Source organism: Acomys russatus, chromosome 3, assembly GCF_903995435.1.
Source record: "Acomys russatus chromosome 3, mAcoRus1.1, whole genome shotgun sequence".
NCBI classification, from domain to species: Eukaryota; Metazoa; Chordata; class Mammalia; order Rodentia; family Muridae; genus Acomys; species Acomys russatus.
The window spans coordinates 6,453,020-6,477,686 of record NC_067139.1 but is presented as its reverse complement, the minus strand read 5'-3'; the positions used below and the strand labels follow the sequence as shown (position 1 = coordinate 6,477,686).

The following is a 24,667-nucleotide window of genomic DNA, read 5'->3' as shown; positions in this document are numbered from 1 at the left end:
GTGTCAGTGACTCTCTAAACTAATAAAAATATCTTTAAATGCCGTATTCTGCATGTCTCTGAGGTGTCTGAAGACCTTATCTAACTATCCTACCTTATCTTTCTATAGAATCGTATCTATCTGCCACACCTAAGATGTGTATTTGTGGGAAAGAATAAGCCTTGTCACAGGTGGGAGCAGTCTTGGCGGGCTTTACCCTTGGGGCACTCCATGAATACCTTGTGACAGACTGAGTGGAGCCATCCTGGGTCTGGAATTCAGGAAGCAGACCTGGGAACCCCACCTGGACTATTGTCTTTCTAATTGACCCTCACCGGGAGAAGGAGACGGTCCTTCCCATGTGACTCAGGGAGTTGGGGAAGAGAGAACAACAAAGTCAGCTGGGCGGGAGAGCGTGGAGAGAGCTTGTAGAGCAGCGGACCAGCTGGACCAGCACGCGGGCCAGAGAGACACCTAAGGACCCGTCCTGTGGAACGGCTACCGGAAGGTTCACTCTTTTGTCCCTTTAACCTTTTTCCTTCTTGTATAAGCTAGTTGGGTTGTATAATAAAGTTTAATTGCTAAGAAACAGAGTCAACATATATTCTTGTGATAAAATTAGACTACCAATTGACATGACCATGATTTGATCAGCTAGCAATTAACTTGTATAACTTATTTATCCTAAACAGCCTGTAATAGAGAGTTGTGGGTGACTGTTCAGGTAGCAAACTGTCTCTGTCATCTTCTCATTTGGAAAGCTACTAACCTGCACTCCCAGTATACTCAAGTAATCAAGTTAACTCCTTCTCAAGTCTCTGATGGAACTGAAGACCAGGTACCTTAGTTTTACAACGAAGCTTAGTTGTTTAGGGGTTAAGATGTTTTTAGGTCTAGATAGGTATTTTAAGTTGATAATGACAAGATGTGATGGAGACTGATTTACATTCAGAATTTTAGATGCACCAAGATAGGAAAGATGTTTTCTTCAAGGCTGTCAAACACAAATAGCCAAAACACTAAGATGTAACATTTATATAATTCCTGATTATATCATGGTTCTTCTTGCTATAGGTAGTTTATTGTATATATGTGTAATAATATAAATGTATGTATAAAAACAAAAAAATGTTTCGTTAATAAAGAAAAAAGGAAAAAAGATATTAAACAAGTGTATGCTCGATTTTGTCAACCTAAAAGAAATGCAGAGAAATAATAAGATCAACTCTTTCATCACAAAAGATGTCTGTTACATGGCAAAAAGATAACGTCCTCCCTTATAAACATTCGCAGGAAAACTCCCTAAAACCCGTGGATTTGGGAATGTGTTATCCCAGGATGGGGTCTGGTCTCGAAGCCTCCTGCTTTTACTCCTCATCGCACGTGGCTATCATCAGATAAAGAACTGTTCCAGCCATCCAGCGGGGGCAGGGCGGGCCCCAGCTCATTTCAGCCGTCAGCTACATACAACAGTGTATGGAGGAGACTATGTTAGAGTTGGGGTCGGGGAGTAGCTCAGTGAGTGAACTGCCTACTGAACAAGCGCCAGGTTCTGAGCTGATCGATCACCAGTTCCCATATAAAAGGTGAACGAGGCAGCATATGTGTGCTTGTGGCCAATTCAACTAAGGCTCCGTGCTGAGGAGGCAGAGACAGAAGGATCCCCGGGGCTCAATGGCCAGACACCCGAGTCGAATTAGTGAGCCCCAGATACCAGTGAGAGACCTTAACTGAAGAAAAAAAAAAAAAGATAGCAATATATAAGTCAATAAAGTGGCCATGACACCAGCAGGTTACCTGTGGCCTCCAAATGCACACACCCTTGTCCACATGGGTGATGAGAAAATAAATTAAGATCTGTTTAGTGTGAGGCAAGTTTCTGGTCTCTTAACTCATTAGTCTCCACTCCAAGCCTAAGTAGAATGCCTAGTGTTCTCTCCTTGCTAATGAACTGTTGAAATGTTAGATAACCTGGGCAAGGTCAACAATTAACATGCCATGGACCAGAGATGCAAAAACCTGGAGTCTGGTGCCAGAGGCTGTGGGGGAAGTGGGACCGATCAAAACATACAAACAAACAAACAAACAAACAACAACAACAAAAACCATAATGCTAGTATCCAGTAAAATTGTATTGTTTCCAAGAACACCTCTATCCCCTCCTATTTTCTTGTTTTCATCCCCCATTCGCCATCCCTTCATTTGCTGGATGGTACCTTTTGGCTCCAGAATTCCATATATCAAAGACAAAAAAGAGTGCCAAGAAAGTTTATATGAAACATAAGAGGTGAGTAATGGATCCTGTTAATAAGTTTGCCTTCTGTCACAACCATGTTATTAGCGGGAGGTGAGGGGTGGGGGAGGGAGATTCTTTTAGATTTAAAGCTAAAAAGAGAAGAAGGAAGATCCTGCTGAGCCCTTTAGAGCCACATACATCTCAGGTTAAACACTGCTCAAACACATGGAGCTGCACTTCTCATCCTTGGAGTTGACTATTTACATGACTGTGTTCCGGTGCGCCACCTAGTGGGCAGAAACCATCTCACCGCTACAAAGAGAAAATACAGTCCAAGGCCTTCCTAAACAGAAGGAAGCTGGAAAACCAGCAGTAGGAATGAGCTTGTTTCATCTTCCCACCCGCTGAGATACTTTTCCCAGAGCTAAAGTTAATTTTAAAAACTTAAAACTACCAGAAGAATGAAACTCAGATATTTACTAGCTCCCTTCAAAACGTGCCAAGGCTACACAGAGCCACTCTGTCTTAAAAAAAAAAAAAAAAAAAAAAAAAAATTCTTAGCAGTGCAATTATCCAGGCGTTCTCTCTCCACTCAGTGTCTATTGCAGGTTGCAGGTGACCCTGAAATAGACTTATTCCTCCTTGTCTCTACTGCTCTATTCTCTCCTGTGCCGAGTCAGGAAGAGAGAGGAGCATATCGCATGGATAAAATCACTGGGTGGACAGAAACAGTAATGGCAACGGATGTCTGCAACCAAAGGAGCTGTGGTCACTTCAGACAGTGACGATCTGGTCCACTGCGTTTCGGAGCAGTGGGACAGCAAAGCTAGATCAGAAAAGGGCAGATCTGCAAGTGTTGTGAGTGGTTGTCTGTTGTCTGCACCCCGGAATATAGATACTGTTACCCTGTGGCTGAACCGCCTTGCTAGAGCTCAGAGCACTAGTGTGTGGTGCTCTGGGCAGAGCCCTGCAGGCGATGAACTGCGCTTGCTTGGTTCCTTGATGGGAAGTGAAGCTCTTGGGTTCTGAATGACAACTTTCCACTCTCACTTTCCTCTACTGTGGTCTCTGCACAGGAAACTGAACAGGAAGCCAGGGTAAGGCACGTTCTATGTGACTATGCCAAAGCCACAGAGAGACCAGAGAAGGAACCTTGGCCCACACAGCTTATAGGAAAACATTGAAATGTAATTGTCAAGAGGTGCTACTTAGACCAGAGATGCCATCAGAGAGACCAAGCTTCCCAGAGCGCTGTTCAGCTCCCCAGAAAGCTCTCTCATTTTGACTCCACCCTCTGACCTCCCCATGGCATTACTGTCATATGGTTTAAGGAAATATGTTTCAAAACCTCAAAATGTATTATTGTTGCTGTGAGACTGTTTCCATTTCAAGTGCATCCTCCTGCGCTCCATGGTAACTAGGCGCACTGTGCCACACTTAGAAGGCTTTCCTAGCAGCAGAGAGAGAAATGATTGGAAATGAGACTCCAGACACAAGGGTGCTGACGAAACTCGTCTCCCGGGTGCAGCTGACACATTCCATTTCACAAGGAGGACAGTCAGACATCTTAGAACACTTCTAGCCCCTTCCAGGTGCCAGCGCAGCCTTGGTGGCCCTGAGGACCCTGACTTGCTCCTATACCTGCTATCTCTACATGCTCTCAAGCAGTGAAGGAGGCACAGAGTCCAGGCGGCGGTGGGAGGGTGGCCGGAAGCTAATGGCTGTGGCTTTGCACCACCTGGTGGCTAGGGCAGCTTTGGCATGACGAGTGACTACAGTCGCCAGGTTTTCCTGTTGTTGCTGCTTTGTTTTGATATGATATGTTTGGATCATGTCTTTCCTCTGTCCTAAGCCCTCACAGACCTCTCTTCTCTATCCATCCAAATGCATGCTCTTGGTAAGCCTATGTTGTATCGGTTTGAAACAATAGTGTACCTAGAACTCATCAGCACTGGGGTACAGAGCACACAGGATGGGAAAGAGGGTGCATGATCAGAGGGAAGCATCGTGGAGGTTGAGAGAGGAAAGAACCATTCCCCCCAAGGACCAGGCCCACACATTACCTGCTTGTGGGTTCACAAGAACCATACACCTAGCCGGGCATGGCGCTGCATGCCTTAAACCCCAGCATTCCAGAGGGTGACAAGCCAATCTCTAAGAGTTTAAGGCCATCCTGGTCTAGAGAGCAAGTTCCCAGCCAGTCATGACTACCTAGTCAGACCTTGTCTAAAACCAAAAAAGAAAGAAAGAAAAAAAAATAAAAGAATAAAAGGAAATAAAGAAACACAGGAACCACACATTGGTCTAGATTTCTGGAAATCCCTCTGCCTGTGCCGCCATCGGCTCCCTGGATGGAAAGAACTACATAGAGCTCAGATCCACGCTAGCATTAGCCAGGATTTCCTTCCTCTGGAGTTCCATAGAGTGCACAGAGATTTAGGAAATATGCTGGGCCTGTGTCGTTTGGCTTTTGAGACCTGTTCTTTATGGGTACACCTGTAACTAAGATGCAAGCTAGGGACAGGCTAGTGATGCCACCCACTTATCCCGTTATCCCGGTGGGAAAGCGGTTCTGTTCTCAGCAAAGCTCATGTTGCTCCGTGCCTTCCATCAACTCCTTCATGCGAGAGGGAGGCACACACCACAGAAGGGAGGCCAGTGTCACTTTGACCCATTTCTTTGACCCATAATGTGCTATCCACTCATACTAACGCTGTCCTTGCATTCACAGACTGAGTCTCACTGGCAGTAAGCATAACAGATAATACCCTGTTGGGCACTGTGCTAAGCCAGACACCAGGCTGCACTATAAGCTCTCAGGCTACAGTCATTTTAGAGAAAATGCACCCTGTTCCGTGGGCGTGATATTAGGTTAGCCTCAATTCCATGGAACTGCACTTCAAAATATCTCGATCAATCCACTCTGAGGTATTAGCGTCCTCCCCACCCCACACTCCTGTACTAGTCCAAGAGCACAGAGTCTAGGCAGACACCCTGTACCTCAGGAAGGGGTTTCCTCCTCTCCACTTTCCACGGGCAGGACCCTCCGCAGGGACAACCGAGCACATCAGATTCTCCTTATTAGGAGTGCTTACAATTTTTTTAATTTAAAAATTCATTAAATATACTTGCCTGTGCATGTACATGTGTGTGCGGCAGCACACATATAAAGGTCTTAGAACAACCTGCGAGTGAGCCACTCCTCTCCTTGTGGGTCCAGAGGCTCCCACTCAGGTGTGCAGGTTCCTATGCTTTGCTCCACTAAGCAATCTCACCGTCTCTAAATTCACAACTGCATGGCTCCTTGGGGCAGCACAGGACTAGATTCATGTGAGTTTCTGGCCACAAATTCTTGTTATTGTTGCAACTACACAGTCCTATATAGCCAAGCTTAAGTGCATTTCTATTTAAAGACACCCTATGGTTCATTCGTTTCATCAGCATGTAGCCAAGTGCACTGAAACCCATACATGAAACTTGCCTCAAACATACATCCTGCATTTTCTTCCTATGGCACATCACAGTCTCCTTCTACTGAGGAACCCCAGCCAAAACTTCAGTGTTGTGCCATTTCAAACAGACACATTCAAGACGGAAATGAGAGAGTGCAAGCTGAGATCAGCTGCAGAAAGCTGGCCTGCAGAGTGAGGGCTGACACAGGAGTCTGTTCAGTGCCTGCGGTGTTCCATCAAGACATGAGTTAAGTGGCTTGGTGGCATTTGTGTACGTCCAAATATGACACTGAAATGTACCTTGAATGTTCATGTTGCAGTTACAAGTAAATTTGGACAAATAGGAGAATTTTCAAGCATGGGATCCATGAGTAACAATGATTGACTATGTATTTAACCCCCTTTATAATGTAAAAGTCTTTATAATCTTTCCCTCGCTCTCAAAGCTAGCTCTGCTTTTTTCTTTCTATGTAACCTAAATATCAGCCATACAACAGACCAACAGTTTACCAACGGAATAGTGCAATCTCTCCCTAACCCCAGGACAACCTACAGGTTGCACACTTTCCTGCCACCATCTTTCACAGTATCACGAGTCACTGGGCACCATTTCTACAGCAGCATTAGTAGCTTTCAAAACCTCCTAATAAAAACATCTAGATGCACACACTGTTTCCATGACAACCCAATGCTCTGAACAGTTCACTAAGTATCTGATATTTCAGTATATATAACTTATTGATAGAGATAGTCATTATGCCCTCCTTATTTTTATTTATGTATTTACTAATTAGAAGATTGGGGGGATTGAGCCCAAGGCATTTAAACACTCCGATCAAAAATGCTCTACCATTGAGCTCTACCGAAGTACCCTATTGGAAGACTTAAAGAGAGAAAGGGGAACCAGTTTGCACTAGTCACTCCGTCTAAGTGGGAGAGTGAGAAACAGTCTGAGCAGCCTGAATGCAGACCCCATGCTTAATCTTGACGTGGCAGTCCTGTAACAGTTACATCGAAAGGCATTTTAAAAAGCAGAAACGCAGCCTTCTGCAGTGTGGGGAGGAAGTACAAATAAACAGAGTCCATGCCATTCCCTGCCATCTACTCTCAGGAAGATTTATCAAGATGACAGCAGGCACTGCACCTGGACTTATGTGTAATCATATTTGCAACTGCATACTTGCTTCCTGTCACTTAAGAAGACGAGATTCTCCTGAATCCGAACACGGATCTTAATTCTGAAGAAATCTATTTCCTATCCCTTATTATTTTTCTACCTTATTTTATTCTTTTGTTAAATGATTATTCTGAAAAAAAGAGTTAAAGAAAATGTCTAAAATTTCTCACATAAAAGCAAATTACAGAGGATGAAAACCAGATTTTTTAATTTCAATTATTTAGTTTAGTTCCTTAGTCAAGGTAAATGAAATGGGGAGGCACTAGAAAAAAAGTTTTAATCAATTTTATCATCTGCTCTGGCTGAGAAGAAAGCAGGAAGAAACACTAATGACAGCTACTAACGCTTCCCCCAAAGACTGACCGCAGCAAATTCTCAGTTTACAAACCCACAACTTCAACATCAAGAGAGAAATGAACTGGCCCAGCCCTGGCCCAGGGCGCCACCATCACCACGTACAGTCCTTGCTGGCAGTGAGGAACAGCTTGTGCCCAGCTGGGCATTCTACAGATGGCCTCCTGGCTCCTTCACTGCAGCACAAACCATGCAAGCCATGGAGGAACTTTAAATCAAGATCCTGGAACTTGAGACTATATAGTGAGACCTCGTGTTAGTGTGTGTGTGTTTGTGTGTGTTTATCTATGCATGTGCGCACATATATGCGTGTGTGTGCATGTGTGTTTGTATGTGTACGTGTGTTCCGGGGTTACTTTATTAGGAAAACCCTTTTCTTTGGGGTGCTGGGCTAAGGAGTCAGAAGTCTGTCTACTTCTTCCATCAAATTGTCATCCTTTTTTTTTTTTTTTTTTTTTTTTAGAAACTGTCCTTTCAGCCTTGTTGGAGCAGCAGCTCCTTCTATCCTGTTATCACTGTTGGTTTTAATGTCAACTTGCCACACGTGAGAACCACTGGCATACCTGTCCCGGTGTCCTTGCCTGCTGTGGGGACAACGCCCCCTCCCTGTGGGCAGCACTGTCTGGTAGGGGCCCAGATGAAAAGGCTGAGCCTTTGGCTGGGCTGCCTCCTCCCTGGGGCTGGGCTGATTTGCCCAGGTACTTTTCTGCTGGTGGCTTGCCTGACAGCAGAACAAGGATTTTCAATAGCTTTCATCATGGATGTGGGGCCAGCGGGCTCTCCCGGATCCTGTCAGTCTTCTGGGGCTAGACTGGTACCTCAGCCTGTAAAATTAATGACTGTTGGCTATCACCGCTCCAGCGAAAGACAACTACACTATTAGACTGTTAAGACACTAGCCTCTAGGACTAAGTAAACTGTCAGGCTCTCAGCTTCTTAGATATGACTTGGCTATAGTTTTAAAGATGACAATAAATTCACACACACGCACGCATGCACACGGCCTATACTATTCCCTTGATTAATATACCGGGAAAACTCAAACCCCTGACTAGTTTCCAAGAGATGTGCTTCCCAAAATAAAGACAGCTCTAGTATGGCTTAGCTCTCTGTTGGAGCAATAGACAGTCTTGCCAGAGCTTTGAGTAACCTTGAAACAAAAAGTTGTGCCCAGTTTGCAGCTAAGTGGCCCGATCACACACATGTTCAAAGACAGGCATCACAGCCCATGGCTCAGATGCAGGAAAACACGCTGACGTAATGGCCTGCATGGCTCTAAGAACCTATCAACTTATTGATTCCTGAGAAGTCCACTTGGGAGAAACAAAGTGAGAAATTAAATTCCTTTTATAAATTCAATTTTTACTCAAAGAGATCCAAATATTATCCAAACTTCTCACTCAGCTTTCGAGTTTGACAGGCAGATTGGTCTGTTTGGGAAGCAGAGAAAGAATAGAACACGGGTCCGAGGCGCTTCTGCAGGACGCCCACTAAGTGGCAGAAGAATGGAGCGCAGGTCGGAAGCGCTTCTGCAGAATGCCCACTAGGTGGCAGAAGGAGCCCGCGCGTCCACAGCTAGGCCTCGTGGTCTATGAAACATCATCTTGTCAAGATTGCTGGCTCATTTTCAGCATAGATCATTACTCAACAGTCTTTCCAATTTTTCAATTCTCTGATGCAAGACCATGGCTGAGGCCTAGGGAGAAGCTGCTAGGGGAGTTTTTAAAATGAAAATTAAAGAACTGTGGAACAAAATCGAGGACACCAGTGTTTCCCTTGGGCTATTCTCCAGCGAACGTTTCCCGTCCCCCCTGCGTCCCCCTTAAAATAACTTTTGAGTCCTCAGGGAAAGTGCCACATAAATTTGAAAGTCCTTAGAATCACATAAAATTGACCTTCAATGAAAAAGCTCTATCCATCCTTGCTCATTGCATAATTGGGAAACAAAACACTCCAAGACAGAAGGTCAAGAACCTCCTACACCTGAAGTCAGAAGTGGGTCAGGATTTACCAATAATGCTAGGACAGATTACACAAACACTGAGGGAGATCGATCACACATCCTTGGCTCATGATGTAAGCACATGGGCTGGAAACACTAAGGATGATTCCCCATGTCTCCCATCCCCTCACTTTCAGAGAAACCCAGCATCCTCGCTTTCCTCTTTCCTCTGGCCTCCATGCTGCATTTTGGGTCTGCCAAGGCCTTGGGCAGATCAACAGTACACAGAGAGAGTGCTTAGTTCATGTGCTGTGCCTCATTCAAGAGAAGTCAATGCCGAATAGTGCCAGGCTGGGTTCCACATGGCAATTTAGATGACTTGTGGGTAAAAAAAGGACCACATGATTCCGCACCACTTCCAAGCAAACTAGATATCTGCCTTACTCTTTCAACACAGAAGGAAAGCTTGGAAGCAGTGGAGGTGAAATGGGAGGCGGATGCTGTCCACCTTCCATCTCGCAGAAAGGACCGACACAAGGTGACGTCTTAGATACCAAGACACAGCAAAGTCTCACCAGTCAGCTCAATTCATCTGTCAAGACCAAAGACGAGATGGGGGAATGAACACTTCCAGAAAATATTGTTAAGCATGTTGCAAAGCTGAACGTGGTAGCAATAAATACTCTTATTCGGAAAGACAGTAACACTATAAAAATCAAGAACTTGGACCTTTTTAATTAAAGAGACATTATTAAAAAGTTGAAAACTGGGCACTTTGGCTCATTCAAGATAAAAAGCTAACTACTGCATACTTATTGAAAGCAATTTGGCATAATCAAAACCCTACTTGAGATCCCCCACCAGCACCAAGGGAAAGCTGTTTTCTGGCAATTTCTAGCCACTAAAGCCAAAAATCTTATTTGTGTCATTTATGATGGGGGTTAAAATGGAAACCTAAATTTACAACTGCAAAATTTCAAGTTAGCTAAAGGTCGCTCCCAAACCGGTGATGCCATGAGTAAGAGCAGAATGCAGGCAACAAACAGTACAGCACGTTAGATCCAGGACAGGTTGTGCTCTGATTTGTCAAGTAAGTCTGTCTGTCTGTCTGTCTGTCTGTCTGTCTGTCTGTCTCTGTGTGTGTGTGTGTGTGTATGTGTCTGTCTGTCTGTCTGTCTGTCTGTCTGTCTCTCTCTCTCTCTCTCTCTCTCTCTCTCTCTCTCTCTCTTCTCTTTCTGTGTGTGTGTGTGTGTATGTAAGAAATAACCCACTCACATTTGTTGCTAAATGTCTGTCTGTCTGTCTGTCTGTCTGTCTCTCTCTCTCTCTCTCTCTCTGTGTATGTAAGAAACAACCCACTCACATTTGTTGCTAAATAAGGCTTTAAAAAAAAAAAACATCCTATATATAAATCTCATCATGACTCAATTCCAGGAGACCTCCAGATTTCTTTACATATATGAAATCAACACGAATGAGTAATCCAGTCACCAGACCAATAATAAGATGCCTCCTAGAACTGTCATCATTCATTCTCCTCAGGAGAACCACAGAGCCTCTCAAAGGATCTCAGGGAGGCTCGGTCCGTTCCAGGCTAACTACTTTCCATTACACTTAATCAGAACTGGATAAACAAGCAAAGTATTAGTCACACTTGTGCAACTTATTCCATTTTGCCGCAGCCAGAAGAGCTTTTCATGTGATCCTACTTAAACCAGCTCAACATCTGGAAATGTGGAAACTATTCTGTAAAGCACAAGAGGACCACACGTTCGATGTGGCTGAGGTCAGATGGGGCGGGTGGGAGGAGATCGCTTACTGGGGAGGGAGTACTTACAATGAAGCCAAGTTTCTTATAATCCCGCGTGTACATGGACTTGCGTTTCTCCATGCTGCCACTGCTGTTGCTAGGTTCTGACTCCGCATCAAAGGCGATTCTTCGAAGTTCAAATATGATGTCTCTTTGAGCCTGAAGGAAGAAAAAAGGCAAAGAGGAAAAAAAAAAAGCTGCATTCACACTGTGCGATGTGACATAAGACTCCCCCACTCCCCGGAGTCTACATGAATCATTGCATTCAGGCAAGGCAGAAGAGAGAAAAGACAAGCCATGTCCTAAGTCAGAATTCTGTCAACTCCTCTCTCTGCTGCTTAGGCTTGGCAGTGATCTACAGTCATCCTTCAGCCAAGTCATTGGAGTATTGATAAGCATTATCCAGGGCAGTAATGTATGAAGCCCCCAATACAATGGAAGGGCTGTGATTAGCGGAGGCTAAGTCGGCGAGTGTGTGTGTGTGTGTGTGTGTGTGTGTGTGTGTGTGATGTCCTGCTTGAAGCACTTAAGAGGAACACAAGGTTCTTGAGGACTGTTTGAGCTACAGAGGATCTCTCTCTCCACCGGGGCTTGACTTCAGGGAAACTAGCACAGGACAAAAATAAAAGGGAGATCCTAAGGGCAGAGAGGATGACTGACTCGCCCAAGGGCAGAGAGGATGACTGACTCACCCAAGGGCGAGTGTGGCTCAGACAGACGGAGGATCATTGTGCAGCCTTAGATAGGAGCAGTTTCCAACGTCACCATTAGGAAGAACCTTACAAATAGGCAGCAAGACTGTGTCTCCTAGGAATGTCAGGGGACTGCACATATAAAGTGTCACCAACATGGCTGCCTAAAGAACACTGGGACAACGATGGCACCAGTAGACATGCTAATGTGGGGGTAATAATGTAATTAATTATATTATAATCTAAAATATAAAAAAAATGATAAAAATTAAATGTGCTGAGTAGAATAGACCAGATACAAAGTGACAAATACTTTCCCCCCTCCTCCTACTTAATGGGCCTTTCTAGAATAGTCAAATTAATAGAAGCAGAATGCAGGGAGATGATGTAGAAGGAGCCAGAAGGGAAGGGAGAAATGAGGAGGAAAGCAAATATGGTTTAGTGGGCACAGAAATTCAGGTTGGCAACATAGAGAGGCCTCGGGATGAAAGCAGTGAGATCTACAGCACTGTGAATGGAGTTGGTGGTTAAAGTGATAAATTAGGTTGTGTGTTTTTTGTTTTTTAATAAACAAGAGCAAAAGTTTACACACAAAGAGTGTTGGTCTGTATTGGGAGCACCCATCTCCCTTACTCCAAGTGGCATGATAACTGTCTTGTCTCCCTGGGGTGACCATACTTGGGCTGGTGACAAAACATAGGGCATAGCCATTTACACTTCCCCACCGCTGTTAATCACATGGCCTCTCCCCATGAATGGAGAGCCGCCACGGCCACACACGCCACATGTGCAGCGCAGCATCTGCAGTGCATCGGGCCGTCACGTGCCAGTAGTGAATGTTTTCCTTCCCAAAGCTGCAGCTCTGTTTGAGTTGAAAATGTGCATAGCGGAGGCTGGGCTCCCAGCTGTTCCCTCTCACTCTACCCTCCGACAGGAAGGCTCCCCCAAAGCCTTCTGGGTGGAAATAGAATGTTTTAAACAGCGAGAGAGGCAGCAGAGAGTTAGAGGAAGCATCTAGCCAACTAAAACAGCAGCCCAGAAATGAGGGTTCACCGGGGAAAAGAGGTCCTGTCTTTGCTCTCAGTTGTTGGAGAATGGAAACCATTCCCCACTTGTGGAACTGATGCCACACGTAACCTTCCTTGTCCACGGTTGTCTGGGAATTTGACTCCGCTCAGTGTATTATGGTTGAGAGCCCAGGGGATTTAACCTCAAGCTCTTAACTATAAAGGAAAAATATGGATGTGTTTGGGGCCTCCTGGGAGAACTCACTCATCTTGTTCTCTGATCCTGGGCTCACCTAAACTTTAAAGCCATTTACCCAAGTTCTGAGATGACAATTATTACACCCTATAAAGATCCTGATTTTAGGGTAGTTCAAGGAGAGTCATTTGACGACACTGTGTGTCTCTGCTTACATTTCTGGGGATCATCCACCCACCTGGTCCTGGGGGTCCATCTTGGTCATCATCCTGTCTTCCAGAAGGTTAAAGGTCAGCACTTGCAGAACATACAGCTGGTGTGCCATCTCGTTGTTGATGGCCCGCTGTGCTCGGATGACGTGCTAGAGACACGGTTGACAAATCACATTTTTTAAAAGTTATTAAAGAAAGGATTCAGATCACAAAGTTAACTCACGGCATGATCTGAGGCCCTGACATGTCAGACCTTCCTCACCCTGAAGAACCCACACCCAGGCCCTAGGCCCAGACAACACAGGAGAACTACTTTCGTATGCAAACTAGGAGCCATATGTCTACAGTCCTTGTGTCCCAAACATCCCGGAGCCAGGGACCCCGAGACTAGACACAACCCATAAACACCATAGCCTGCTGGAATCATGAAGCTAGCCAATCCTGAGCCAGAGTAGCCACCTTGCTGGAGTGTGTTCTCCGAAGCACCCGTTCCCTAGGAAACCATAGCACAGGCTCTGGCCCACGTCTTCCTATGGCTCTCTTATTTCCTGTGTCCTCCTTCTTACGTGACTCCCATGCTGTGTCACACTCCTTCTTGTAGGGCACACCACCCCTTTGGTGAATTTTAAGTCCCAAGCTTTCTTTTCAGTGGCAACGGCCTTTTGACCTGTTCTTTTCTCCATACCTAAATAATGGTAAAACTTATATTTCAAACATGAGTGTGCATGTGTGTGTGCATGTGAAAGTGTGTGTGTGTGTGTGTGTGTGTGTGTGTGTGTGTGTGTGTGTGTGGCTTGCTGAACAACATCACAACATCAGGCTGGGTTGTTGTTTGCTGGTTTGGTAAACATTAGACTGGCTTGCTTCCCATAACTGGTAAGGAACCTATTCTGTTTGGCTCATCTCTAAACATTCGCCAGGTGACGCTGCAAGCTTCTTTTCCGCTGACGTTCCAGATCCTTCTCGAAGACCCTTCCAACTAGCTTCCTCATCAAAATACGACAAGCTCATATTCGTGGATTTTTTTTTTCTTGAGCCAAGAAGTTCCTGATTTTCTTTGCCTGCAAAACTAAGCCAAGGTGCCTGTGGTGCATGGCGCTGGGTATGTTCTCCTTGACTTCCCCCAGCAGGTGAAGACTGTCCTCCAGCCACAGGGCCAGCCGCTGCAGCAGAGCACTGTTTGTGCCAATCTTAAAACACACCCTCCCCTCCTGGACTAGGCCTACTCTGCACACTCCAGTGTCGAATCACAGAACAACCCACCGCAACACTAGGCCATTTCTCCCCAACATAGTGGCTTCAGCACACAGGTACTCACTGTTAAAATGATGTAGCGCAGCTGCTTCTGAGCCAAAATATTAGCCATCTCCTGTGAAAGAAAAACACGCCCACCATAGGCTTCAGTTGCATATGGCCAGCAATGACTCCATGCTGGAGTGTGTGGCTTAACTGTATATCAGCAGTATTTCTTGGGAAATAGCCAGTTCAAATCAGTTTTTGTACAGTCCACTTGGATTATAAAAATCCAGGTCCAAAAGCAAAGTAGAATTTTTTTCCCTTTTAATTTCTGTTCTTGTTAGAAAGGAATTAAAACCTCAAATACCCCAAACTGGTCCTGTGTCTCTATGTCTTCCACATCTCTTCTCATCACCTCTGCTAACTTTATACATTTACTTATGAAGAAACTACCATACAATAAGCAGACAAAGCAAGAAAAAGGGGGAAAAGTCAAATGTTTAGTCTGCTAAAAGCCAGTTCACTTACTATGTGCAAAATAAGAATGAGGAGACGGGCCCTAGACTCCGAGGAGGCTGTCTATGCATGTGAGCTGAGTCAGGATTATCTGTCTGTCTGTCTGTCTATCTATCTATTTATCTATCTATCTATCTATCTATCTATCTATCTATCTATCTAGTTTTTCGAGACAAGGCTCCTCTTGTAGCCCTGGTTGTCCTGGACTGGCTTTGTAGACCAGGTTGGCCTCGAACCCACAGTGATCTGCCTGCCTCTGCCTCCCGAGTACTGGGATCAAAGTCATGTGCCACCACACCTGGTTGAGTCAGGATTATGGAAGGCAGCTGAGGGCCCTGGAGTTGACACTCCCTTAGCTTGGCCCAGCCTCTTTTCTGTACTTCATGCTGTGGCATCTCCAATGGTATGGAGGATTGGGGATGGTTTAGTTAAATGCTCAGTTGTGGCACACGTAGGAAAAGGGAACCTTAGCTGGATAACTGCTGCAACCAGATTTACCTTTGGGCATGTGTGGCGGCAGGGGGGGGGGGGTGGGGGGGGGTGGGCAGGGGAGGTACGGTTTCTTGATTGCTATCTGAGGAAGGTAGGAGGCGCTGGGCACTAGCTGATGACGAGCTTGGAAGCAAGCCAGTGAGGAGAACTTCCCCATGGTTCCTGCCCTGGTTTCCCTCAACAATGGACTGTAACTTATAAACAGGAATAAACCCTTTCCTCCGCAAGATACTTTTGGTGATGGTACTCATCACAGACACAGGAAGGAAACTGGAAGAGGGCTGACTCATAGACCGTCCTTCTGAGTACTGACCAGCAGGTGCTAAGGGGAAATCAATCAAAACAGCCTTGATATGAAAATACTGCTTATATACAGGAAGACACCAAAATATTCTCTTTATTGTGGTTGCTGGGGAGTATTTCTGGCATTGCAGTTCTCACTAAGTAGAGAAGGCACTAAACTACTGCTACAAAGCAAAACTATAAATTCTACTGAGATTAAAGAAAACTTGCAGAAAGCTGAGCGAATCAAGAGCATGGAGAGAGAAGCTAACATGGGGCAAACAGGCAAGGAGGCGAAAGCGGGATGGGAGGGCGGGGACCATGTGTCTAGGCTGACAAAGGAAATGCGGGTGACTTACAGTGAGAGGACAATCAAGGATGTCAACATTGCTCTCTACATCAGCCTAAGAGCGCCATCGCCACCACAGAAAGGAGAGCGAGCAGGAGAGAAGAGGGGATGGAAATTCAGAGCGCTCTGTTAGACACGGGCAGACCCTCTTGCACTAGAAGGGTGGGCATTCTGTCAGGAGACCCTAAGTGGCACAGTGACATTAAAGTCCAAATCCAGAATGAGGTCCTCTTCTGAGCTCTTAAAGCCAAGAGTGCTAGCCAAGGACACCTCCAAAAGCAAGCCAAATGACAAGCCAGATCACGAGCCCTTCCACACCGGAAAAAGCAGGAGGGCCGTTACTGGCTTCTTCTGTTTCATATTTCTTCTCTTGGGCCAGATAACAAACAGAAGGACCAAAGGATACCACAGTGCTTTTCACTATTTTTTTTTTTTTTTTTACGTTATAAAATTATTTTCAAAGTGCTGTTCGATAATCAGACCAACAAAAACAGGAAAAGAAAATGCAGCTCACTGGTCTATACAATTGAAAGGTGAGTGAGAAGGAACACGACAATGTCATCATCTAATAACTATTAATTATTTGTTTATAGTATTTTCTGATCGGGCTCCTCAAGACACAGAGGACGCCACATCCTTTGCCTTCCAAGCCCGAGGGATGATGTCTAGCACAGAGCAGACAAAAAGAGTTTAACAAAAAGATCAAACATATTTTATAAAATTCTCCTTAAGAAGAGGAGCTAGATTAGAGAGAACACAAACAAATCTTTGTCTTCCTTACGGATATATGCCTAATATTAGTGAATTATTTGGATACCCGTGAGAGTTCACAGGGAGCTTAGCCTTCAATGGCACAAACACGGAGTCCTGGTGTACCGACATCGGAACACGGCCATGCATCTCTGTTGGTTTTCAGAATAGGTTTGTAAACAAAATTAATGCACATGGTATGGCTCACTTTGTGGTAAAATGCACGTGGAAGAAATGTACACAGAATAAAGGAAGAACAGAGCCATGAAGGTGTCTGAGCAGCGAGGACTGCAAGGGTCTGCCTGGAAACCCAAAGAAAGACCCTTTCAACCTTCTTCATTTGAAATTCGTCTTTTTTGAATTTGTTAACTAAAAGTCACTTTGAAATAATGCTTAAAAAACCATTAAGTATTTGTAGAGAAAATTGGAAGACATCTTCTCAACACGTCTTCCCTGAAAACAGTAGCAAAGGAAAAGATCCATCTGCCCGCTGAGCATCAGTGTCTTCCCGACAAAATCAAAATACATACTTCCTTCATCTGTGCAGCAGGAAAAGGACACCCCAAGGGGAAGGGACAGCACAACCACTACCCCAAGGGGAACATTAAAGCTCAGTCACTGCAAAGTCATTTCATATACTTAGATAAATAATAAAATCCTGACAGTGGAGTGCTATGAGCATGTCTGGCCCAGAGCAGGAAAGAGGAGAAGGTAAATTATTCAATAGTAGGAGAATTGATCCAATGTCTCAGACTTAATCATCAATATTTTTAAAAGAGGGTATTCTATAAAATTCAAGGTACAAATACTTAGGTAATATTTTAATCTAATTGGAGTGAGAAAGTGGCCCTCATCTCCCAGTGGCTTCTGGGAAATGTAGTGTAGCAGACCAGCTCTAGCTGTCACCATTATGGTGACCTGGCCAGGTTCTTTACTTCCATGGAGCCACAGTTTCCTCATTTGTAAAATAGAAATAATATGCTTTCATTTAATATGAAAATTTTGCTAGTAAAAATTCCAATAGCAAATATAGACCAGTTCAAATGCTATTTGACATCTAAGCTCAAGTCTAGATAAAGGTGTACACCCTCATCTGTGATACAGTCTACAGAAATCCAAGTAAGCAGTCAGTGTGACTCACATACCACAGGCCTGCTCTGAGCATGCCAAAACAGGTCATCATAAACTTCAATCTTGAGCTTCAGGGTTCACTCTCCTAACTCACTCAGATAGTTTTAATTCAAAAACTATAACGCTACTGCTGTTCTGATGAGCAAATCTTAAATTCGATGGCTAATAGAGTCAACATTAACTTTCCATAAGAAACTGCATAACTCATGGCTAATTTATTTCAAAGACTGAGTTAGTCTGATGAATTATATTGCTAGTTAGATTGGCTTATTAAGTGATTTCTTCATCAACTTTCTCCTTCCCGCCCCAGGCAGCCTTCAAGGCCTGGCTGTTCTGTGGTACCCAGCTATAGATAGAGCTGCCAGAGTGTAAGATGTTATCTCTGCAAGGAGAGCTCCTAACTTCATCCTGATCACAGTCTTGGGACTAGAGACCTCCGACTTACCTGCCTCCTGTCATCGGGGGCCTTCAGGAAAAGTGCATTGATCACAGCAATGGTGTAAGTCTGGATTTCTTGGTCTGTCCTAGAAGGACCCAAACAACACAGGAAATCAGAAGAGGCTAGCCCCATGGTAAGGCTCAGAATCACACATAAACACAGGAAATCAGAAACGGCTAGCCCCGTGGCAAGGCTCAGAATCACACATAAACACAGAAGTCTTTGCACAGATGAGAAAGGCGAGACCTAGATGCCGCAGATGGCACTGGTAACATAGTAATGCATTCTCACAATCCCTGGGTTGGACAGAGTAGATGCACAGTTGCAATTACACTAGTTGATCAAAGGCGATCACCCAGAAATACATGAGGCCAGTTGGCTAACTTTCTCTTCTTTATCTGAATTAAAAGCAAGTACCTAGATAACACGGGGAGTGTGTGTGTGTGTGTGTGTGTGTGTGTGTGTGTGTGTGTGTGCGCGCGCGCGCGTGTGAGATTTTTTCAGTTCAATGCCTGATATGTGTGTGGGGGCAGTTGTAGATGTCTCGGCATTCCTGGGCTTATCAAAAAGAAAACAGCTTTGTTCCCATAGCAACTTTACATATTCTAAAAGCTGTTGGCAAACAGAAACACTGTAACAATAATAAGTGTTGGAACTTTTGCTTCACATTTTGCTCTTCACTGGAAAGTGGACAGAAATTGCAAAGTAAGCAAAGTTCTGAGGAAAGCGGAGGGGTAAACAGTAAACAGGGGCTCAAGGCAGCAGCCCAGGGCCTCACAGCTACACTTAGGGAAGATACTGTTTCCTAGGGTTACTGTACAGAAGATAGAGCTACACACTGTGCCTTCATCCTTAGCACAGTACTTGGTGAACTATAGGCTCATGTGTGTGTGTGTGTGTGTGTGTGTGTGTGTGTGTGTGTACTTGTTCATGTGTTCATGCGTGCATGTGCATGTATGAAATGTAGTGTAAATGAACATTTGTGATAAAAGTTCAGGTACTGATGTCAACAGCGCTCACATTCAGAGATAGCGAACCCCGTGTGATTTGAACTGAAGGCACAGAGGAAGCGCAGCCTTCCGGAGCAGGAGCTAAGTCACTGAGGCCAAAGCCCACAGTTTCTCTGATTTCAAATCTAAATTCTGCCCACCCCACTACCTCCAAATGAATGAAACATTGAATGTACTTTTGTACTTTATACTATAATCATAAGCCAACGTCTTCAGTGTTCTGAGAACTGCTGGATTAGCCCTGCTATTCCCATCGACCAATCCTCCTAGACCTCCACTCTACATAGGTCAATCAGGTTTGTTATTAAGGATAAGCAAATGTGACCTGAGAGAACGGAGGTGGGAGTCATTGGGAACCGAATCAGGTCACCTTGATGCCAGTCAAAGTGTTTGCTAAAATGCATCTCCTTAAACTGTTTCTGGCCTCTCGAAGGCATCCTCATGTCCTTCTAACCAACTCCTTCTTATGTGAGTTAGCTCACAGTGTCTCAACATTTAAACAGAACAAGCACTTCCATAACAGAGTCTCTCTCAGTGTTAGCATCAGAAGCACCCTTCTAGTTTGCCTAGGAGCAGAAAAATGGGGAGACCCCCCCAAAGATGGCAGAGTCTGAGAGCATTTGTCTAATTCCCACGTCAGGTTCTTAAGGAAAATATGCATGTCTTCTATTCATTCGTTATTTGGTTCATCAAACCCGCAGATTGATGATGGAAGATGCCTGCCTTTCAAAAATCCTAGCTAAGGTAAGCCAGACTCAAGAGGACAAATGCCACAGGTTCTCTCTCATGTATGGATCCTAGATCCAAAACATTAGATTTCAATATATAACGACATAACTATAAAATTCAGGAAAGTAGAAAGGATTGTGAGAAGAAGAGGAAAGTAGATCTGGACTCAAACACACACACACACACACACACACACACACAGAGAGAGAGAGAGAGAGAGAGAGAGAGAGAGAGAGAGAGAGAGAGAGAGAGAGGAGAGAGGAGAGAGAGGGGAGATGAGAGACGAGGAGAGAGAGGAGCGAGAGGAGAGAGAGAGAGAGAGAGAGCTAGCATAAAGTAGGGTGGGTAGCCAAGGAAAGATGTCGGTGGAGTTGGAAGAAGAGAATAATATAACCAAAAATACATTGTATGAAATTCCCAAAAGATTCATAAAAACATATTTTAAAACATCTAGAAAATCCTTACTTAAAATGGCAAAATAGTAGTAAAATATTCATAGTACCACAGAAAATAGTATAGGTAATATTATGGGTAATACAGACTCTGTTGAGAACCTAAGAGGAGAAAGTATCCTAGTATGTCTTATAAAAAAGTAAAACTCAACCAGTGTCTTCCAAAATTTCCCAACACTGAACGCAGTCTATTGCCTAGGCACTGGGGGATAGGTGTATGCCACCGGGGACATGGAGAAGGGAGAGTCACTGTGCCATTTCAGGGTTATGACCAATTAGAGTAAATCACGACGTTCTGTACTTGAAGCTGAACCACTATAGTGCTTCCCAGGCCACCACAGTGGCTGTTTTCCAGAATCAAGGCACGCACAAGAGTGCCTAGCATGCTTACCCTTGAAGATGAGGAATGAGTTGGCCAATGGTGATCTCCTGTGCTACCTTCTGGTAGAGGTCATGGCTGTTGAGAACCATTGACTCCAAAATGGCCAAGGACCGCTGCAGGATTGAGATGTCTATGGCGGACTTGTTCACAAAGCTCGCTATCTGCAAACACAATTAGGGCACAAATGACTCCTCACGCATGGATGGCAAGCCCAACAAAGAGGGAAAGAAGAGAGCAAACAAAGCAAGCTGAGAACGCAGTGAAAACAAAGGCAGCGAGAATGCAACATACCGCAAAAGAGCAAGAAATGCATGGAGTTGACAATGTTCGTGAATCATGACAAAACACAGTCACCCATTTTATGATTCAGCCATAACTGTCTGCTGGGACATCTTCAAAGCACCACATTGCCTGGCTTCCCCGGGATTATTATTCTGAGTTTCAGCTTTCAGGAAACAGATTTCCTGTTAAGATATCAATTCCTCTCTTTTCTGAATCATAGGCTGCTGCTTCCTCACATAATCTAGACCCAAGACGTGATACGTGATGCTCTTACTGGGTTCCTGTTATGTTCTTAAGGAACTCGCATAAATTGTACTTGTCAATATAATTCAACAGGCAATGCTCTGCACCTGCCCACTTTTCTGCCTACGTGTGTATGTGTGTGTGTGTGTTTTATATATATATATACCCCCAAGTAGTCAATTTCCTGTAGCTAAAGGAAAGTCTTCTCTTCCCTCTGTGATGCAGCAAACAGATGTCATCTAAATTAGCAATGGTAGAATAATAGTTTTATAGGTAAAACAAACACATTCTCTAAGAAATTAATCAGCAAAAGCCTAAATACAATAAATCACAGTGTAAGAGGGAAATAGAACACAGGGTTAGAATAATGGCTCACAGCAATCTTAACACATGAACACCATAAAGGCTTTATTTCTGAGATCCCATTGAAAGTTATTACTGTCTGTTGACAACTCGTACTAAAAAGTGATTATTACACCAGCACAAGGATGGTTTAAAAGCTGCCTGGCTCAGCTCTGCGATGGGTCTGTGATGGGTAACCACTCGCTTCCTCTGCCAGCCCCAGTTTCTCCCTTTGTACCATGCCACGTACTCCCTTTCCTCAAACCCCCTCCATTTCTGAACCTGATAAAATGCAAACGCACCCAGGCAACTTCGAGCTACCACCACGCCATAGTCTCTATCTCAGGGCTCACTGGTGAAGGCAGGAATGGCACTCACGCTGCTAGATCCATGTGGACCTCAGGCTATAGGAAGTAATGAAGCCGTTCAGCGACGGGAGGTTTATACTCCACAAACCATGTTTTTATAGCACAAGCTACAGGAAGTGTGTGGGAAATGTAAGATCCTTAAAAGGCCATCTCAGCTCCTCTCACGCAAATGTGTTTACTGTCCCTGGCAAGCTCTTGCCTCAGTTCTCACAACTGTTCCAACCTACAAAATCTACAGTGTGAATACCACCTCTCTTCCTTTAAACCCACTGCTAATTGACCAAAGTCCAGCTGCCCTTACAGCTTTCCTGGCTGTCTACTTAAGATAGGTCCCTTGGGAACAGAGTATAAATGCCTTGGCTTCCCTTTCAGGCCCCATCACTTGGTATTATCCTAGAATAACTCTTCAAACTGGTATTAGAAAACTCATAAAGGGAGATTTTTTTTTCAATGCTTCTTATTGTCTTTTCACTAATCCGCTTATTCCTGGCTACACTTCTTGCTTCCCTTTGTTGAGATGAACCTTAGGGTCCAGGGACTGTGCCACTTGGCAACCTGGTGCTGATACAGTCAAATCCCTCCAATCTCACTCTTCATCTTCCTTTTTCTGTCCCTCCTTCCCTCCCTCCCTCCCTCCCTCCCTCCCTCCCTCCCTCCCTTCCTCCTTCTCTCCCTTTGTTCCTTGCTTCCTTATTTTCTTTCTTTCTTTCTTTCTTTCTTTCTTCTTTCTTTTGTGACAGAGGGTACTCCTTTTTGGAACTTCAAAAAATCTTTCTATTGATTCCTTATACATTTCACATCATACATTCCAATCCCACTTATCTTCCCTTCCTTCATACCCGCCCTCCAGCCCTCCACCTTCGTGTCACCCCCCCCACCCCTGCCAACAGAGAAAAAAATTCTCATTGTGGAAGCTGCAGTGTGTCACAGCGTGTCCCATGGAGTACCCATTTGTCCACACTTCTTTGCTTGCAAATGTTCATTGCGATGAGTCACCGGTCTGGCACAAGGCCTCTGGCTTCTGCTACACTGTCAATACAGGAACCTCACTGGGACTCCCCTTGGACATCCTGTTATTGCCTTGTGTCATGGAGACCTTGTAGTTTTGGATCTGTAGGACAGGCCCCTTCAGCCCTCCAGTAGTTCATAGATGGGGCAGATGTTGAGGTGAGCTAGTTCAAGGCCCTGCATCTGGGAGGTATCTGAGCTGGTCAGTCCATCAGCTTTCCCAGTCTTACATCCTCTGGGCCAGATCACCAAAAAAACCCACAACCAGGGCCAGCTCTCCTGAGTGTTGCAGCTAGTGAGGGACATGACCAGATCTTTCATTTGCCATAGATGGCGAGGAACAGGGTAGGAAAGGAGGGAGTCTGTTCCTCATCTGTACCACTCCCCAGCAGACAAGAGGTACGACCAACTCCCCCATGCTTGTATCCTCAAGCTAGCTCACCCACAAGTTCTGCAAATGTGCCAGGCCTGCTCTCCCAAGTACTGCAGCTGGCTAGGGGCAGGGGCAGCTGTCCAGCTCTCATGCCCTCAGGGTCAGCTCTCCCATGATGCCTAGATGAGGGGTGGGGCCAGGTCTGCACAGCCCTCAAACATCAACAAGTCCCAGGAGGGCATCTGCCTGGCCTTTGGTGGTAACAGGACCCCTGCTGGTTCAGGGCCCAAAGACCCAGACATGGCCCCAGATGGCAGGCCAGGCCAGGACCCCACCATGGTCCCAGGTGACGTCAGCAGCTCCTTGCAAGGTCGTTGGTCTCAGGCTCACTCCTACCTGGGATCCATGGCTTGTTCCCTATCCTGGGAGCGCATCTGGGCCTGCTGGGTGCTGGACTACTAATTGTCTCAGGCTAGCTCCCTGTCCAGACCCCCTGGCTCCGGACTGGCGGTTCTCTCAAGCTCATTTTGTTGTTGTTGTTTTTTGTTTTTTGAGGGAATGTTAGGCTACTAATCATTCAGATGTTCATAGGTCAGAACACTGAGCACAGACATGGCCTCTCTCCTCTCTGCCACCTACTGATGCACATGTGACAGCAGCCACAGTTGCAGTGCTTCTAGGGAAAAGTCATCTTTTTTTTTTTTTTCTTCAGTATTTATTCATTCGTTACATTACTACATTCAATTACAACAGATTTGATCTGACCTACAGACTCAGAACTATACAAACAAACAGGACTCAACCCAGTCTTAGCTTTAGGTTCCTTATAATCCTGTAGGGATAGACAAAAGCTCATGTACCATGAAGCACATTGCTTACTCTTGGCACTCAAAAGGTCATGTCCTTTGGATATTGCAATGGAGCCAAATATTAAATGGTGTGGAAACCTTCACATTATCTCCTGACTTCTTCCTCCTCACCAACTATCACACTTCCCAAACTTCCACAGTCATTCCTGGTTAACCTCCTTAGTTCCCTCTCCTCCACCCCTCTGAACACATCTCCCTCTGACACACTCTCACGTGTGCACACACCACCGATCCACTGCTCCCAAAGCAGCACCTTCAGTGTCCTCTGTGCTCTGATGTCCTCCCCTTCTCCTCCCCGCCATGCTTCCTCCCCACCCCTTTCTCTGTGTTGAGACAAGGTCTTGCTGTGTAGTTCAA

The 24,667-nt window shown here is 45.0% G+C and overlaps 1 protein-coding gene and 1 non-coding gene across 8 annotated transcripts in view; both read right to left on the bottom strand.

The window, feature by feature from the left end:
• Positions 1-24,667, bottom strand: part of Elmo1 (engulfment and cell motility 1) — a 510,606-nt gene that overhangs the window by 296,109 nt on the left and 189,830 nt on the right. For all 7 annotated transcript variants that reach the window (XM_051168294.1, XM_051168265.1, XM_051168256.1 and 4 more), the window contains 5 exons: positions 20,835-20,986; positions 18,259-18,337; positions 14,376-14,426; positions 13,084-13,206; positions 10,978-11,109 (listed from right to left, as the gene is read on the bottom strand). In XM_051168294.1, coding sequence (XP_051024251.1) covers positions 10,978-11,109; positions 13,084-13,206; positions 14,376-14,426; positions 18,259-18,337; positions 20,835-20,986 — 537 coding nt within the window. The remainder of the gene's footprint in view (positions 1-10,977; positions 11,110-13,083; positions 13,207-14,375; positions 14,427-18,258; positions 18,338-20,834; positions 20,987-24,667) is intronic.
• On the bottom strand, positions 23,999-24,128 carry LOC127187277 (small nucleolar RNA SNORA17). The gene has a single exon (XR_007830437.1). It is a non-coding gene; the product is annotated as a small nucleolar RNA SNORA17 (small nucleolar RNA).